The sequence below is a fragment of the Meles meles genome, chromosome 5, assembly GCF_922984935.1.
Source record: "Meles meles chromosome 5, mMelMel3.1 paternal haplotype, whole genome shotgun sequence".
NCBI classification, from domain to species: domain Eukaryota; kingdom Metazoa; phylum Chordata; class Mammalia; order Carnivora; family Mustelidae; genus Meles; species Meles meles.
Window position 1 is genome coordinate 91,479,737 of NC_060070.1, and position 17,920 is coordinate 91,497,656.

The 17,920-nt window shown below is 56.0% G+C and overlaps 1 protein-coding gene across 1 annotated transcript in view; it reads left to right on the forward strand.

Annotated features, from left to right (window-relative positions):
• The window catches only part of PTK7 (protein tyrosine kinase 7 (inactive)), a 62,576-nt gene that overhangs the window by 26,984 nt on the left and 17,672 nt on the right, over positions 1-17,920 (forward strand). Inside the window, exons 2-10 of the mRNA XM_046006585.1 lie at positions 11,692-11,979; positions 12,467-12,569; positions 12,960-13,150; positions 13,242-13,392; positions 14,368-14,516; positions 14,770-15,036; positions 16,748-16,881; positions 17,024-17,159; positions 17,303-17,422. Of these exons, the coding sequence (XP_045862541.1) occupies positions 11,692-11,979; positions 12,467-12,569; positions 12,960-13,150; positions 13,242-13,392; positions 14,368-14,516; positions 14,770-15,036; positions 16,748-16,881; positions 17,024-17,159; positions 17,303-17,422 (1,539 nt within the window). The remainder of the gene's footprint in view (positions 1-11,691; positions 11,980-12,466; positions 12,570-12,959; positions 13,151-13,241; positions 13,393-14,367; positions 14,517-14,769; positions 15,037-16,747; positions 16,882-17,023; positions 17,160-17,302; positions 17,423-17,920) is intronic.

Below are 17,920 nucleotides of genomic sequence, written 5' to 3' on the forward strand. Positions count from 1 at the left end.
ATCGCAGGACCCTGCGATCATGACCCGAGCCGAAGGCAGAGGCTTTAACCCACTGAGCCACCCAGGCGCCCCACATGATACGTTTATTAACATGTGAATTTACTTTTCACAAGCCCATGAGGCAGATAACGTTATTAGCACCATTTTGTGCAAAAGTGGGAGCTCTGCATGGGTAGATAGCTTGCCCGAGGACATACATTTGGTGAGCGGGAGATTGGGAATGGAGTACGGGCAGCTCTTGACCCCAGACTCTGGGCTCTTGCCCATCTCCATCCTGCCTGTATTTTGGAGTCCAGGGCCGTAACGATGTGCAGCTCTTCAGCTTTCCCGGAGGGCACCGCGGCCTCGTGAGGGCCCTGCGTGGTAAAGCGCAGCCTGGTGACCTTACAAATGGGGATGCGAGGGCCTGCAGGAGAATGACTTGCTCAGTGCCAAGGCTAGGGCGCTGGGTTTTGTGCACTTGGTAGCTGACACTCCTCTGCCACCTTAGTCAAAAACCCTTGAACGTCTAAGAATGTTCCCTTAGATACAAGCAAAGGGATTGCCTTTTCCCTTTGAGGAGCACCAAAATCTTCAGGGTCTGGTGAACATGGGAGTTTTGGTCCACACTCTTTCTGGACTTCCCTCTGACCTGGCAGCGGGCTCTTTTTTTTTCCCTTCTTTTTTAAGATTTTATTTATTTATTTGGTAGGGACACACGGTGACAGAGGCAACACAAGCAGGGGGAGTGGGAGAGGGAGAAGCAGGTTCCCCACTGCGCACGGAGCCTGATGCGGGCCTCCATCCCAGGATCCTGGGATGATGACCTGAGCCGAAGGCAGATGCCTAAAGACTGAGCCACCCAGGTGCCCCTGGCAGTGGGCTCTTGAGGGCCGTGTGGAGGCCTGCTCTTGAGATCTCGTGGTCGGAGGCTGGGCTCGCCCTTTGTGGACGTCGAATGGTTGGCCCTTGTATGAAGAGCCGCAGACTGAGTTCCAGAAGCACCAGGACTGCTGGGTCAAGGGTTCTAGAAGGGTGCGGTGGAAATTGCCCCGCTGTCATCTTGCCCCTGGCCTAATGGCTCAGACCATTTTTAGATGTCAGGAAGTATAACAATATGGTACATTTATCTTGGTGAATAATGGATGAGCCCCGGGAAGGTACTGTACTTTTCCTGGTGAATTATTTACTCGGAGCCTCTAATTTGAGGGCTCTCCATTATAAATGGCCTGAATCTGGTATCTAGAGAGCCCCTCCCCCCTCGCTATCTCCCCCAGGTCTCCTGTGCACAGGCGAGCTGTAACCTTTCGTGTCTAGTGATGGAGTAAGTAGCCCTGTGGCCCAAACTGGGGACTGAGTTTAGAGTCTCTGAGGCTGTTGGGTGGGGGGAGAGGACCTGGAGACCCAAGGATAGACCTGCCAGGGGAACTTGAACTTGGGGTCAGTGTGGGGCTGGGCCCTGCTCTACAGGCGTGGGGAGCCCTATGCATGCCTACATATGTGTGAATTCGTCTGCTATGAGTCTTTGTGAGTCTTTATGAGTCTTTTGCCCCTTTTTCTGGGTCTCCATGACTCTCTCCGTGTGTCTCTGCCCATGTCTCTTTACCTGTTCACCTCTCACCTTCTCTTCTGTCAGGACCTGGGTCCCTCTCTCTCCTCTCTGCCTGTGTCTTTTCCTCTCTGAGTCAACTCATCTCCTCTGTCAGTTGTTAGTCTCCCTCTGTCTCCTCTTTATCTGTCTCTGTCAGTCCCCCTCCAGCTCCCTTCATCTCATCTCCCTGTCTCTTTCCATCAGTGTCTGCTCGCAGCCCCCTTCCCTCTCTCCCTGCCACCTGCCTCCCTCTCTTCCTCTTTCTCCCTGCCTCCCTCTCCCCCCTCTCTCCCTCCATGACTTTAGAGTTCTGTAAGAAGCACCTCCTGGAATGGAGGGACAGTCAGTTCCAGACTTAAGTGAAGCCAGATCTTGGTGCCTTCCAGACCCTGACTCAAAGATCGACAGAGTAGGCATGAAATAAACGTTAGGTCTTTGTCATTTTTTTGGCTATTCAATTCAGTTATTGCATCAGCCACTCTTAGGGGCTTTAAAAATTTTTTTTTCCTCCAGCTGTTTGTGTGTGTTTTATGTTTTATAATGTTTTCTCCCCAATGTCAGTTATTCCTAGGCTTGAAGCATCTGGTGATGAGTTGCAAGTTTTGGCTGCTTTTAAAAATAACTTACAAGGAATTGTTTCTATTATTCATCCGCTTGTATTTTTTTCATCTGTTGTTATTGATTTGAGGATTGAAATACTCATTTTGCCATCTTTAGCCAGAACGCTTTCTCTAAACAGCTGATTTTAAACAAATGACTCTTCTTTGGTTATTTTCCTTAAAAAACAAAGGAGCAAATCACTAGTAGTGATTTGCAGTTAAGAGGTTAAATAAAAGAATACGATTGCCCTGTTAGAAAGTTTATATTTTAAGCAAGAAAATGAGGTCATAAGGAGCCTAGCAAGTATCTATGGTTTGATTTAACTCAGCAGCTGGCCTGCTTTCCACATCCCCCTCTGCCCATGGCTCCCCCTCACCTTGTCACACCAGGCCAGACCCCATCACATCTGAGTCATATTTGAGCAGTATGTTCGCGGCTGCAGGATTGGGTCTCCACTCCAAGATAATCCTCCCCTCCAACATTGTTTCCAGCTACACATGCTAACAGAGATGGCTAAGAGAACTTTTGATGGCGGGAGCAGATCTGTCTTCACAAGGAGACAGTGGGCACTCTGGACAGCCCTGCCCCACACCTGTCCCCAGCCTGTCCAGCAGCCTGGAGTCCAGGAGGGTACTCGTGTCTCTTCTAGCCGGTGGTGGTTCCAACCCTCCTCCCTCAGTCCGGATCCTTTGTGTCCCAGGTTGAGGCCCAAAGCCGGCAGCATCCCTTTCTAAGACTCTCCCCTCCCTGGAGAGAAGGGTTGCTTTCCAGAAACAGCTGTTGGGTCAGACAGGTGGAGAAGGAAAGGAAAGAAACGAAGGCTGGGGGAGGGGCACTTTGTGGATGGTGGTCTGCTTCTGACTCCTGGGCCCTGCCTTGTGCCCTAGTTCGGAGGGCACAGCCAGTTCGCAGTGCGTGTTGTCCCACAGGGTCTCCTGCCAGCCACCCAGGGGCACATTTGTCTCCTGCCCATGTGTGAAACATCAGTGCGTGTCATGGGCTGTGTGGCAAATGCAGCCCGCTGCCGCAAGCCTGGAGTGGCTTGTGCTTTCCACATCCCACATAGCGAAGTGATTTCCTCACATTCCCCACTCCTGTCTGCCCCGGGAAGTGGTTTGCAGAGAGCTTCTAAATATAAAAGTCTGAGACCGGCTCTTCCTCTTATCCCTTTGAAACCAGCTGAAGTCCAGCCTCTTCAGGGACTTTCTGGGTTTGCCCGGGGAGAAAGGGAGGGAGTCAGGAAAAACAGCCTCCAAGGATACCCAGCAGACAGTGGGGACCACCTCCGGCGATAGAGGCCAGGGTTCTGGGGGCACCCAGGGAGGCGGGTACAGGCTTAAAGACCAGTCTTCAAATTGTGGACAGCTGTGTTCGGCCACTTACTTGTTGGGAAAAAAAAAATCCACTTGCATCTTCCCTCCCCAAACCTAGCAGCTCGGTTCCTCTCCTGGGAGAACAGCAGGAGATAGGACATGGCCACGGGGGAAGATCTTCAAACACAGCGCTAAGTGGAACAAAGTAAGGCGTGGAGCGAGCAAGAACGGAGACCACTCACAGAAGTTAAAAGGACCGCCCTGGGACCGCAGTCCCGTTTCCCCAGGGCGCACAGAGAAAAGGATTTACATTAAATACGGCAGAAGGGTTGGGGGAGGGTGTGGATCAAAGGAATTAAGTGAAAGGAGAGAAGCAGCCAGCGTGGCATCTTGGAAGGAACATCGTGGAAGGAACACAGACCCAACCCAGACAGATAGACACGGGGGCAGGACAGAGCCAGAGGGTACTTGCAGACAGACTGCCATTTCCTGGGACAGCCTGACTCCACTTTCCTCCTCAGGAAAATGAGGCTGACCCCCATGTTGAGGGTTCTTTAGGTTAGAAAAAATGTGCCTGTGCTTGGGGCCGTGCAAGAAGCCAGCAGTCAGAGGGACGAAGGCAGTGCCATCTAATGGAACCTTTTGTGGGGACAGATCTGCACTGTGGGATACGGTGGCCTCAAGCTAGGTGTAGCTCCTGAGCACTTAAAATGTGCCTCACACTAAGGAGGAAGATTAATTTTCAATTTTGTTTCCTTTTAATTCAGTTACATTTCAGGAGCCCCTCAGGAGCAGGTCTAAGGGACAGTTCAATTTCTTTATGAGTCAGGAAGGATTTTCTTTTTCTTTTTTAAAGATTTTATTATTTATTTATTTGAGAGAGAGAGGGTGCACAAGCAGGGGGAGCTGCAGAGAGAGAAGCAAGCTCCCTGCTGAGCAAGGAGCCTGCTGTGTAGGTCGATCCCAGGACCCTAGGATCAGGACCTGACCCAAAGACAGACGCTTAACAGACTGAGCCCCCCAGGCACCACAGGATTGTCTTCACTGAAGTACAGGCTGCTCCAGCTAAAAGGCAGGGAATCGTGTCCCCTTCCATAGGGAATTTGGGCTGAATTGTGGTGGCCACTCTGGTTAGGGCTGAGATCTGTGCTCACTGCCTTATCAGCCTCCCAGGGAGGAGGCAGAGATGGGTAGAAAGAGCTCAGAAAATAAGAGTCTCACAGAATTTTCTGAGCCTGCCTTGAAAATTAATAAACCCAGGCTAGGTCTCCCCAGTTGCAAGGTGGTGGTCCTCAGGCTGTCTTTTAATCTGCTCCCCTCCTCCCCAGGAAAGACCACAGGATGCACCCCAGGCTCACCTGGGGCGGTTCTCACTGTGGTTCCCGGGAGCCCTCACCTCTGCACCTGGGAGTCTAATGAGTGGTTGTGGAGCCTGCAGCCAGGCGCTGGGCTCTCTGTCCACTCTGGAGCCCCGAGGACACTGACTGAACAGCCCTGAGGTCTTCCTGGGACTGAGCCCTGGCTCATTTCTCAGCACCCTGGTCCAGCAGCTCTGTTGCCTTGCTCACAAGTGTGTATTATTTCCGCAGGCCTCTGACCGGTGTCTTCAGGAGACAGCTGGTGCTGTCTGTTCTCTCTCCTTGGTACTGAGAATGGATCTGTCCCCAGGCACAGAGGGTGGAACGAACCCCTGGTTCTTCTTGGCAGTTCTGGTCCAGCAACCCTGCTCCCGGCCCCATCCACCAAGCCTTTGGATTCCCCAGGGATCACCGTATCCAAGGACGTTTTAATCTGGGGTCCATGGTTCCCTACCTAGTCTTTCTGGTTTTGTTTTGTTTTGTTTTAACTTTCCTGAAAAAATACGCAGATTTTGTGCATCTGTACCTAATGTGAATTTCCTTTGAATATTGCTGACTCCCCTAGGAATCCGAAGGAAAATCACTAAAATTGGTTCCAAGGCTGCCATTTTCCAGAAGAGGAAACTGAGGACCCAGAGGAGGAAATTAAATTGGCCAAGATGGGATAAAGGTAGCCCTAGGACAAGATTTCAGGTCAGGCAGACTCTCGGTGACTTCATTACCCCCAAAGGCTGGTGGAGTATTTACGGTGCGCCGGCCCTCTGAGGGGCACAGCCGAATCCTCTTGGGCACGAAGAGGCTGCCCTCTTCTCAGGCTTGCAGCCTAGCTTGAGGGTGCAGCTCTCAGTCATAGCACAGATGGGACTATCAGGGGTGTCACAGGCAGTGAGCTCTCAGTGCAAGTGTGTGGCTAAGGCAGAGGCAAGATCTGGCGAGGCAGGATATGAGCTCAGCCATTGGAATGGGAGCCGCTTGTCAGAAAGTGGTGCCGGGTTCCTGTTTGCAACCCCCAGCTACCTCCGACCTACACACCTGCTATTTACAGCATCTCCTGAATCATCCTGTGCCCTGCCCTGCCTTTCCCTTCGGGCTTTGGGTGGGTTTGGAGAGGACTCTGGGGCTTGAGCCCTTTGTTCCTGTAGCTGCCTTTGAAGCGCTTTGCAGCTTGAGTGCTGGGTCTTGGGGACGATCCCATTCTATTCTCTCGTTGATGTAATTTTATAGTTAGTAAGTCTGCCTAGGAGGGGGTGGTGATTGGCTCGGGTCACTCTGCTTGTTAGTGGTTGTGTGGAGACTAGAACCTGGGTCTCCCCGTGCCGTGTTCCTTCGGCCTGATCACACCACCTCACGTGGCTGGGTATTTACTTCATTGCTGCTTCCTTGAAGACATCAGAGCCATGTAAGGGTTACCAAGGTTGAAAGATGCGTCCCAGGTACGGCCCTCCCAGCCCCAGCAGAAGATGGGCTGGTTCCAGGGACCAGCAGTGTGGCCACTGGCTGGGGAACATCTTAAGCCTCATTTGCGGGCGTATTTGTCCTTCTGGCTTGGATGCCACATGATGCTGGACACAGGGACCTGCTCCTGCCGTCAGAGGTTGATCTTCCCCCTCCGGGGCCTCCCAGGAGTGGGCAGGACAGGTTTGAGTTGTGGTTTTCATCTAAGGTAGACGAGCTGGCCTGCTAGGTTTTGTTTCTGCCCTAATCTCTGGTTATTTTGTTCTGCTCCTCTAATCCGGATGTGGGAGCCTCTCCAGATGTTTGCAGCTAGATCCCAGGATGGGAAGACTGTCCCGTTTTCCCTGGCTCTGGCTCTGCTCCCTCCTGCGCAGCTCAGAACAAGGACTGTGAAGGCTTGCAGAGGGCTGCGGTGCTCCCGTCCGTGAACCTGGGGCCTTTCATAGACCCTGGAGAGGCAGAGGGGGGTAGAAACTTTGTGCTCTGCCTCTGAGTCTCACAGTTTGTGCGGTCAATTTTCCGGGACTCCCTGCATCCTTATGGTCTGGGCTTATCGTCACAGGGTCTGGGTTGCTGGTGCTAAAACCCGCTCGTACAGTATCTTGCTGGTACATGCTGGTGGTAGAGAGGGACATTGCAGTTCCCAGATTCACAGACACCACGGGGCGTTAGTGTTTCTGCTGACCTGGGTGGTTCGGTGAGGGGTGGGCTAGCTCAGCCTGCTGTTCATCCACTTGACTTATTCCTGCAGCGGTTGACATTTGTTCCTCAACCAAATGACATATGTGTGTGAGCCCTGGACCTTTGGGGTGGTTCAGGGGCAGGAGAAAGTTATGCCATTTGAATTGCAGAAGGCTGAGGGTCTGTATGTACAGTGTGTGACCCCTTGGGGAGGACTTGTGGTGCAGGGACCCAGCTACTCCTGGGGCCTCTTGCTCGGCGCCCTTAGAGTTTCTGGATGGAGAGGACTTGTGAGGAGGGCTGTCCTCATGTGGGTGGGGACCCGGGGCTGCTGTGTTTCCTGGACAGCACACGTTAGCCTGCCGCTTGGGTTGAGGGCTGCCTCTACTGGCCTGTGTCCTGATGCCATTGCCCAGACAAGGCACCGGGTGTTGGCAAACCTCTCCCTCAGGGGTTTGTGTGCCTTGACGGGAGCCACCTCAGCCTGGGCCCTGGAGGCCACTTGGGAGCCAGGATGTCCCCTACGGGGACCCAGGCTCTGGAGCCAGAGATGGAGTCTTAGGTGTGGAGGAGTTGGCCACTTCTGTGTGGCTGGTTGGCCTTGGGGGTGGTCCCTCACAAGGTCACACACTGTTGTGTGAAATGCCCCCGTCAGGGCCAGCCGGCCAGCATCTTGGTGGCTCAGCGTGGTCCTGAGACATGTGTCCCAAAGATGGCATTTTCTTTAGGAAAAGGGAGAGCACATAGATACAATCAGCTGGTCAGGTTTGGCAGGTTCTGGGCCTGCACAGGTCCTGGGGTGTTTTTCCTCAAGCAGGAGGACCAGCCCCCACCGTGAGACGGGTAGTTAAGTGGCCCAGATGGATGCTTGGACCCGAGTAGCTGAAATTACTTCAGAGCAGAAAAACTTCCTGCTGCTTTCTGCTCTCCATAAAATCATGTTTACACGTGTGTGTGCACACATGTACACGCAGACACACATGGGTCTGCTGGGCCCGGAGCCCAGAGAGCAGCAAGGAGGGAGGACGGCGGACCAGCCGCTTGCAGGGGGGTGGGGAGCGGAGTTGGTCCGCTGCCCGCACAGCCTCGCTCTGGGCACTGGGGCCAAGGCGCAGGCAGAGTGTCTGCATATAGATGGCTGTTGGGGGAGCCGAGGAAATGGCTTGGAAAATGCCCTTATTGGGTATTCGCAGCTCCAGCTTTGTTGGGGTTGGCGCCCGGTGTGGGGGCAGATGGCTCTGGCTGCCTGCTGTTGCGGGGGGACTGCTTGAACCCTCTGTGCCCTGCAGGGCAGCCCCAGAGCCTCCGCGTCCTCCGTGCTGTGCTGGGGGCTCCGTCTTTGCGAACTCACTCAACCTCAGGGCGAGGGGCGGGGTTCCCCTTGCATGGCCAGGGGAGGGATGCAGAGAGGCCAGGCCAGCCTCCTGTTCTGGAGGGGCCTGGGTGTAGGAGGCACCATGCACGGGTGGTCGGACTGTGAACGAGGGGGTGGCTTTGGGAAGCCCGGGACCAGTGTGCCACCAGAGAAGGCCGTCCCCAGACCATAGCCCTGGGGGATATCCTCAAGTCAGCGGTGGTGCAGGGTCAGGAATGTGCTGGTGACTGCACCACCTTGGGACAGGTACTACCTCGGTGCCCAAAAGCCTTCCTTCTCTCTGTCGTTGCTGTCCCATCTTGTCATTGGGACTGGCCGAAGCTTCTGAGGAGGTCCTCATTGCTCAGCTCCTCCTTTCCTGGAGTCTGGGATTTCTGCGAGGGACTCCCCAATCTGCCCCTGAACCTTCTGCCTGTTCCCCGCCAAGCTACACAACAGAGCGAGCTCTCTGGCAAGCCCTGCACACCAGAAAGGCCTCTGGTCACCTTCTCGGCCAGTGCGGGGCCAGGGCCCTGGGCCAGCCCCAACGGTGGCTTGGAGCAGGGGCTGGGGGCTTGGAGAAGGCCTGGTGGCTGTTCTCCCTGCCTTTTATAACATCTGAAGTCTGCCCCAGCCAAGCACTAACCAGGACCTGCTGTGAGCTGACGTCAGGACAGAGGGCCCCGCAGGGCCAGCTTTGATGTTTCCCAGGCCCTGTTGTGGGGGCGCAGGAGGCTCTGAGCGGCAGTCTGGGAATGCAGCATCGCTCACCACACAGCTCCGGAGCAGCGCTCGCCCCAGGAGGGCATGCCGGAGGCTGAGCTGGGGTCCCTCTGAGTCACGCCATCTCTTCTTCCAGCTCCGATTTCTGTGGCCCGTGGTCTGCGGTTCCTGCAAGCCCACGGCCCCTTTCCCTGCATCCCACCCCCACCTGATCGTTCCCCTTCTCTGTTGCGGAGGCTCCTCCCCATCTGGGTCTGGGAGTGGTCCTCGCCTCTGGAGGGGGAGCTTCCCAGTGTTCTTAAAACGAGAGTCATTGGGCAAGACCGCTGCCAATGGAGATAGGAACGGTAGCCGCCGTTCTCTGGGTCAGCTTTGTCTGAGTCTCTTGACATGAGTTTCTGTGTGGGTGACTCATGACAAGCTCACGAGAGAGGCCGAGGGAGCCAAGGCAGAGACTGGCTGCAGGCCTTGCCCAAGGTCACACACCAAGGATGGGGGCAGGGGTTGAGCCCGAGCTGTGATTCCACACGCGTAACTAAGGTTTCTCTGCACAGGCGAGCCTCTGGGCTCCCTGGGTCTGGAGAAGCTGAGCAGGGAAATGGGGAGGTTCGCCTACACTCTGACGGCAGATGATCTCTCTGGCCTTTCACAAGCGTCCTGGAATTCAGGGTCGAGGGCCCCCAGAATTCGGTGAGTCCCATTTGCAGGGGACCACTGGGGCGTCAGCCCGAGTCTGCCCATGTGCCTCGTGAGAGGTAGTCGGGCGGTGTGCCAGGTGCCTCCACATTCCCCAGCTCTTGCCCCACACTCCCTTAAGGTGACCTCAGTCAGACAGTGAGCTGAGCGCCTTTGTGTGTCTGGCATTGTCTGTAGGAGGTCTGCCTCTCTCCCTGGCCACGGGGACTGAGTCCCATTGTGGGATCAGCCATTTCCAGGTTGGTTTTGAGTTCGTGGGCGGAGCTGGGAAGAGCATGGGGCTAGGAGTTAGCTTCCTTGGGTCATGGTCAGATGAGCTGTTTGATTTTGGGCAGATCCCTTCATTTTCCGAGGACCTTTGTTTACCTATCTGCTCCACAAAGGAGTTGTGCTGAGTTGCTCTGCGGGGGCAGGGGCAGGGTCCCATTCCTGTGTGGTGACTGGAAGTGAGTGGGGTGTTTGGGATGTCACAGTGACTGGGGGTATGCTTGACAGTGCCCCGAGGACAGGTTTGTTAACTTGCACAGTGGGTGGGATAGCCCAGCAATGCTCCCACTCAAAGAGCAGTGCCCCGCTGAGCAGTAATGGAGGTGGCTCTGGGCCCCTTCTGGCTCCATGACTGTCTTGCGGGCTAGCACCTCTGAGGATGTTGGGAGACGGACTGACACAGGGGCAGCCCCTCATCGGGACCTCACTTTGACAGAGCCTGCACTTGTCTTGCTGCTGACTTTGTGGGGAGACTGGTTCTTAGGCCCTAAAGAACCAGACTCCACTGTCAGGGGCTTGGAACAGCCGTGATTAGCCTCTGTAGGTTTGGAAGGGCATGGCAAGACCGCCTCAGCCTCCTCTAGCCCTTACCGTCCCGCTTTCTTCACGTAGCAGCCCCAGGAGGCCTGTTTCTTCCTCCCAGAGGGGCTGCAAGTCCTCCTCTGTGTCGTCACCCACCCCTGGCAGGCAGGCCGGTGTTCCTGGCCCAGCAGCTCAGGGCCTCTGCAGGACGCCCACGTGGGCCCAGAACAAAGCCCGGTGTGTTACTTCTTTGTCACCATGCCACCTGCCCAGCCCTGCCCTCCGCCTCCTCAACCCATCTGCCGCTCAATACAGGTTTCTCACTTCCCCTTTGTTCCCACTGGCTATGGTTCCACCCCTGGTAGCAGGCCCCCCCCTTCTCTGTAGGTGCCCCTCCGGCCCCAGCCAGAGCCAAACTGTTATGGTGCAGGAGAGGGGAATGCTCACCTCTCAACTTCACCCAGAAAAGCCATATCTTGGCCAGACATATTCTTAGGGATAGAGGGTAGGATGCGGGGGGCAGTGTTGGCCTGCCTTTGGAAATAGCCCCAGATCTAGAGAATATTGGCTTCTCCTGTGATAGGGTGGCTCTCCCCCAAGAAGTCCCTGGGGGATGCTGGGCTGCAGGGCATCTGTGGGTAGACCCTCAGCAGGGCTGTGAGTGTGAATAATCCTTCCAAGATGCTCTGTGCTTGGCATCCTGGTTTCTGAAGATTGATGGGGGAGGGCCGCCTGCTAATGTCCTCTGTTCATCAGCCCAGCATCAGGACCCGCATGTCAGAAACTTCCTTTGGGGAGCGTCCCCGGTGTCCCCGCTCCCCCCCACCCTTGGAACACCCTTTCTTTTCTGTGCACTGCCTGCCGGCATTGTTCAGTGGGCACATGCCCACCGTGTTCTGTGTAACTGCTCTGTGGCCCCTGGCAACTGGTGTGCACTGCGTCTTTGTGTCCTCCAGGGCGCCCAGCACGGTTTCAGAGTTTCTCAACGGACACTTGGCACTTGTGGGCCCCGGATCCTTCTCTCCCGCACTTCCCGGACACCTCCTGTGTGCGGAGCCCCTTTCCTCCTGTGCACGGGGTGGCGGGTGACCTGCGCGAGGACGGTGGCTCTAGCTCTTCCTGATGGTGCCTTTCCCCTGTCCCCATCTGCAGGTGCCCAGGCGGCCCTTGTCTTCATCAAGGAGCCATCCTCCCAGGATGCACTGCAGGGGCGCCGGGCGCTGCTCCGCTGCGAGGTTGAGGCCCCAGGCCCGGTGCATGTATACTGGTTGCTGGATGGGGCCCCCGTCCGGGACACCGAGAGGCGTTTCGCCCAGGGCAGCAGCCTGAGCTTTGCCGCTGTGGATCGGCTGCAGGACTCTGGAGCCTTCCAGTGCGTGGCACGGGACAACGCCACAGGAGAGGAGGCCCGCAGTGCCAATGCCTCCTTCAACATCAAATGTGAGAGCTGGGGGGCTGTGCCCGCTCCCTGCAAGTCCTCGGTTACTGAACCCTGTGGGACCCCTCCTTTCTCTCAGCTTCTCTCGTTTCCAGTTGAATGCACTTGCGGTCCGTTCTTTCTGTGTGTGGGGGGGAGAAGAGAAGGTTTTTTTTGTTTTTGTTTTTGTTTTTTCCATAAGATTTTTTCCCCCCTTCAAGTGGAGGACCCTTGACCTGCTGCATGCTTTAGCAGATGGCAAGAGCAGTGTGGCAGTGCGGCCAAGCGTCAGGGTTGACCTGCCACAGATGGAGGGGATACTCTGTTTCTGGCCCCCCCACCCCACTCCCTGTGTGTAGCCCCAGCCTCAGCTCTGCAGGGCTTTCACTGTCTCTTGGCTCCAGAACCTGCAGGCCGTGTCCTTTGCTGCTTTTCCTTCCCCTCTGCCCTCCCCTTCCTCCTCGCCCCCTGCTCTGCTCTGCCCCTCGGCAACTGTGGCCTCTGCTGCAGGGATTGAGACCGGCCCTGTGGTTCTGAAGCACCCAGCCTCAGAAGCCGAGATCCAGCCGCAGACCCAGGTCACACTGCGCTGTCACATTGACGGGCACCCTCGGTAAGGAGCTGACTTGGAGGGTGGGAATGGAGAGGGTAATTCTAGACAAGTAGGGACTAGACAGGTCCCAAAACCCAGACTGTCTTCAGAGGCACCTCGCTTCATTCTGTAACCACCCCTGCCCAGAGGCTGCTCCAGGCTAGCCTTCAGTGACCGGAGGAGGGGCAGCCTTGTGCTGCGGAATGATCCTGGATTCTGGGAGCTGAGAGTTGTAGCAACTGAACCTGATGATGCCCCTGAATTGTTATGTGTTCCTGTGCAAGTCACATCCCCTCCCAAGCCCCATTTGTAAACTGAGGGGTTTAGCCCTGACCCTCCGATTCTGTACCCTGTCCGCTGGCCACCTGAGTACCCTGTGCCTCCCTGCTGCTGATGCCCTCGGCCTTGCAGGCCCACCTATCAGTGGTTCCGAGATGGGAACCCCCTCTCCGATGGTCAGAGCAATCACACGGTCAGCAGCAAGGAGCGAAACCTGACCCTCCGGCCGGCCAGCCCGGAGCACAGTGGCCTCTACTCCTGCTGTGCCCAAAACGCCTTTGGGCAGACCTGCAGCAGCCAGAACTTCACCTTGAGCATTGCCGGTGAGCCCGGGGTGGGGATGGAGAAGGTGCAGCAGGGATGGGAGGGGCCTCCCCACGCTGCCTGCTCAATACCTGTGCTTTTCCTCCCCAGATGAGAGCTTTGCCAGGGTAGTGCTGGCACCTCAGGACATCGTGGTGGCAAGGAATGAGGAGGCCATGTTCCACTGTCAGTTCTCAGCCCAGCCACCCCCGAGCCTGCAGTGGGTCTTTGAAGATGAGACTCCCATCACTAACCGCAGCCGGTAAGGCATCTGGCAAGGGGCGTTCCAAGTACAGTGGTATGGGTCGTGTATTGCCCAGGTGCATTCTCTAAACGCATGGGATCCGTGTGGCAGACATCCTAGGGCTATACATGTATTACTTCAAGTTTCCAGCAGATGGCAGTAGAATGTCTTACTGTTACGGAATGAGTTCAACAAAGGGAAGCCTCCCGGAAGGGCATCTTTTTCCAGTTCACACAAAGGCACTGTGTGAGCTAGTGGTGGCTCTGTTCTCTCCCTGCTCCCCTCCTGCCTATGTGGGTCTTCTGGGATGGGGAGTAGCGATTCAGTCTGGAGGGACGCAGGGGACCTGGTGACCGTAGTCTGGATGGATGGTAAGGTTACCTTACACACATGCATACATACACACACTCATACTTTTTGGAGGAAGCAAACACTTCCAGAAGGTCCTGGGTGGTGCCAGCTCCTTTATCGGGACTCTTGTCCTTCCCTGGGCCATATGAGAGCAGAGGGCATGTTGGTGGCACCAAGCATGTCCTTGATCCTTGGGGGTGTGGCTGTGTAGGCTAGGGGCTTGGATCCCACTGGGCTTCAGCCCCAAAAATAACATCCGTAGTTTGTCTAGTGTGGCCAAGGGGCTTCTGGCTGCTGGGGCTGGGGCCTTTCTGGCAGGCTGGCCTTAACTCTGTGGGAAGTGGCCCTCTGTCTCCACAGTTGCACACGTTGCTGGCTCACTGACACTGTGGCTCTCCCCACTGTCCCAAAAGCTGAGTCTCCTGTAGGTGGAACACACCTGTGCGCACTCATGAATGAGTACACGTGTGCGTGTGTACACACACACACTAATGTGGCATGTACACTTCCTTCTCTCTGTCCTGTTCCTGGCCGATTCCTTCCTGTACCTCTGACCTTTGCAGCATGGGGTTCCATCTCCTTCCCTTCCAGAAGGAAGCCTGTGGGCCTCTTCTTCCACATAGCACTCTCTCCTTTTCGCAGCCCCCCGCACCTCCGCAGAGCCACTGTGTTTGCCAATGGATCCCTGCTGCTGACCCAGGTCCGGCCGCGCAACGCAGGGGTCTACCGCTGCATAGGCCATGGGCAGAGGGGCCCTCCCGTCATCCTTGAGGCCACGCTTCACCTGGCAGGTGGGTCCCTGGGTCTGGGGTGCTGAAGCGGGGGCTGACTTCAACACTGTGGGCACATGGAGCGTTAGGCTCCTGACTGCACTCAGAACGCAGCTCGGAGGACAAAGAGAGGAAGAGGATGCTGGGTCCAGGAAGAGGAGGGGCAGTGTTCTAGGGGTTTGTGTTACCAAGGGCCGGAGCTTGCTGTGGGAGAGTGTGAGGTACCGAGACCCACGGTAATCGGGCGGTTTGCCTCCTGCTCCCCTCCCCGCAGAGATTGAAGACATGCTGCCATTTGAGCCACGGGTGTTCACAGCTGGCCGCGAGGAGCGCGTGGCCTGCTTGCCCCCCCAGGGCCTGCCAGAGCCCCGTGTGTGGTGGGAACATGCGGGAGTCCGACTGCCCACCCACGGCAGAGTCTTCCAGAAGGGCCACAACCTGGTGTTTGCCGGAACCGTCGAGAGTGACGCTGGCGTCTACACTTGCCATGCAGCCAACCTGGCTGGTCAGCGGCGACAGGATGTCAACATCACTGTAGCCAGTGAGCACATTGGCCCTGTGGGATGAGGCGAGGTTGGAGGGGAGCCCAGGTGCCACGACAAGCCCTTGGTCTCTGGGGGCCATGTGCAGAGGCTTCCCAGATGCTCACCTGAGGCCCCCTCAACTCTGCGTTCTGCACACTTGGGACTCAGTCAGCTGTTGGGAGGTGATGTTGGGGTTGACCCTGAAAAACCAGGCACAGAAGTTGGGGTGACAGCCCACACGGAAAAACAGTCCTCTGACGGCAGAGCAAGGGCGAGGGACTGGGTTCTAGAGACCCAGGTCCCACTCTTTCCCCTGCACATGGAGGGACAAGGTGTGGCAAGCCCCCTGTTTTGCCAGGGGTCGGTTTCCTCATCCATAAAATGGAGCTCCTGACACAGTACTTAGACTACAAGGTGGTCAGAAAGATCAGATGTGCTTGCGGTCAGCTGGGAGGTCATTCGGATGTCTCGAGGTTGACGGAAGTTGCCTCTGCCGGGGTGCCTCAGGTGTTGTGTTCCCCCTCCCCCTGCCATGGCTGCTACAGTAGGCCTGGGGCCTCCTCAGCCAGGACTGGGAGTTGCAAGGCTTCAAGGCAGCCACTCAGCAGCTGCCCAGTGTGACTTCCACTGGGTTCTGTGTTGGGCCAGGCCAGTCGCGGGCCCCCCAGACTTGAGGCACGAGAAAAGTGGACTGTCTCTTGATGGGGAAAGTGACGGCAACACCAGTGCAGAGGAACAAGGGACGGGAGAGCCGTTCACGACCATCTCTGCTCACAATCTGCCACCCCAAGTCAGACAGGAAGTCCTTGTAGGATTTTGAGTCGGAGAGTAACATTCTCGAAAGATCACTTCCTGCAGTTCTGAGAAGACCAGAACGTTAGGGGCAGGAGTCCGGATGGGGAGCCCAGTTAGTAGATGACTGTAATTCTCCGGGGCAGGTGTTGGAGGGCCTGGAATAGAGCGGTAGTAGTGGAGATGAGAGTGGTGGTCAGACTCAGGATTTGGGGGAGCTCAAGGAGATTGGGTTTGTGTAGAATGGATGTAATGGGAGGGGCTATAGAGAGGGAAGTCTAGGGTAGGTTTTGGCTCCTGCCATTGGCTCTATAGGGGTGGTATTTACTGAGACGGGAAAAGCTGGGATGAACAGGTTCCAGGGGAAGTCACTTGTTCTTTTTCGTACACATAAAGCTCAAGCGGCCTGTTGGATATCCAGTCGGAGATGCCGGTAGGCAGTTGGGTTTGCCAGTCTGAAGCTCATGGCACAGAGGTCAGGAGTCAGGGTAGAGGTTTGGGAATCACGCAGTCCTATGGCATGGAAGGTCATGGACTGGCTGAGATCATTCAGGGAATGAGGATGGCTAAATCAGAGCAGGGATCTGAGGACCGAGCCTTGGGGTGTTTCAGTGTAATAAAAAGAGCAAGGGTTTGCGGGGCACATGACCGGGGATTGGAATCCTATCTACCAGGTATTAGCACATCACCATTACTACTCTGTCTTCTCAGCTGTAAAATGGGTATAGGAATACACACGTATGGGGTTTATTGTGACCGTTAACTAAGATCATATTCCAAAGGTTGTCCTCACTGAAGGGTCGTTGTTGCACCTTTCAGGGGAGCAGACAGGGACTTCTGAGCTCGGTTGGGTGTGGGGTTGGAATTTCGAGGGATTGGATCCTTTGGTTTTGCAGATGTGTTCCTCGGTCTTCTCTTCCCTCCCTGTCCCTTTAGCTGTGCCCACATGGCTGAGGAAGCCCCAGGACAGCCAGCTGGAGGAGGGCAAGCCAGGCTACTTGCATTGCCTGACCCAGGCCACGCCCAAACCCACAGTCATCTGGTACAGAAACCAGATGCTCATCTCAGAGGTGAGAGTGAGGCTGGCTCCTGGCAGAGAGGGCCAGAATCCCCTTCCGGGACTCTCCTCTGGGATCCGCTCTCCTTGCCCTCCTTCCCCTGAAGATGCTGGTGGGGCCGAGACCTCCCATGGTCCCGTAATGTGTGCCACAGGACTCGCGGTTCGAAGTCTCCAAGAATGGGACCTTGCGTATCAACAGTGTGGAAGTGTATGATGGCACATGGTACCGCTGTGTGAGCAGCACCCCGGCCGGCAGCATTGAGGCCCAGGCCCGCGTCCAAGTGCTGGGTGAGCGCCTGAGCAAGCGTGGGGAGAACAAAGGGGAAGGAGCAGCAGGGGGCCCCAATCTTCAGGCCTGCCCCAGCCGAGGCCAATTGAGCTGCCTCTCTTCCTCCTCTTGGCGCTCACCCACCCTCCCTCTGCTAAAACAGAAAAGCTCAAGTTCACACCACCGCCCCGGCCGCAGCAGTGCATGGAGTTTGACAAGGAGGCCACGGTGCCCTGCTCAGCCACAGGCCGAGAAAAGCCCACTATTAAGTGGATTCGGGCAGGTGGGTACCGGGGGGGGCATGGAGTGGGGGCACATAGGACAATCCACTGGTCAGATGTGTGCATGTCTGAGGACTAGCCGAGGAGGGCCCAGCACCATGCCAGGAACTGTGGGAAGGACAAGGAATGTGGGGCCGACTTACAGTCCAGGTAGGAAGAAAGGAGCCAGACACCAGGGAGGTCAGGTTATGGCATTAGAAGTCATGAACAGTGACTGAGGCCGCAAGTGACTGGCTTGATCCAGATGTGAAGTCCTCCCTCTCCCTTCAAAATAGTCATATTTAGACAGAAAGGTAATGCGGGCTCCTTTAGAAAGTTTGTGGGGCGGGAGCGCCTGGTGGGCTCAGTCGGTAGAGCATGGGACTCTTGATCTTGGGGTTGTGAGTTCGAGTCCTATGTTGGGGGTAGAATTGACTTAAAAATCAAACCTTCAGGGGCACCTGGGTGGCTCAGTTGGTTGGGCATCCAACTCTTGGTCTCAGCTTGTGTCATGATCTTAG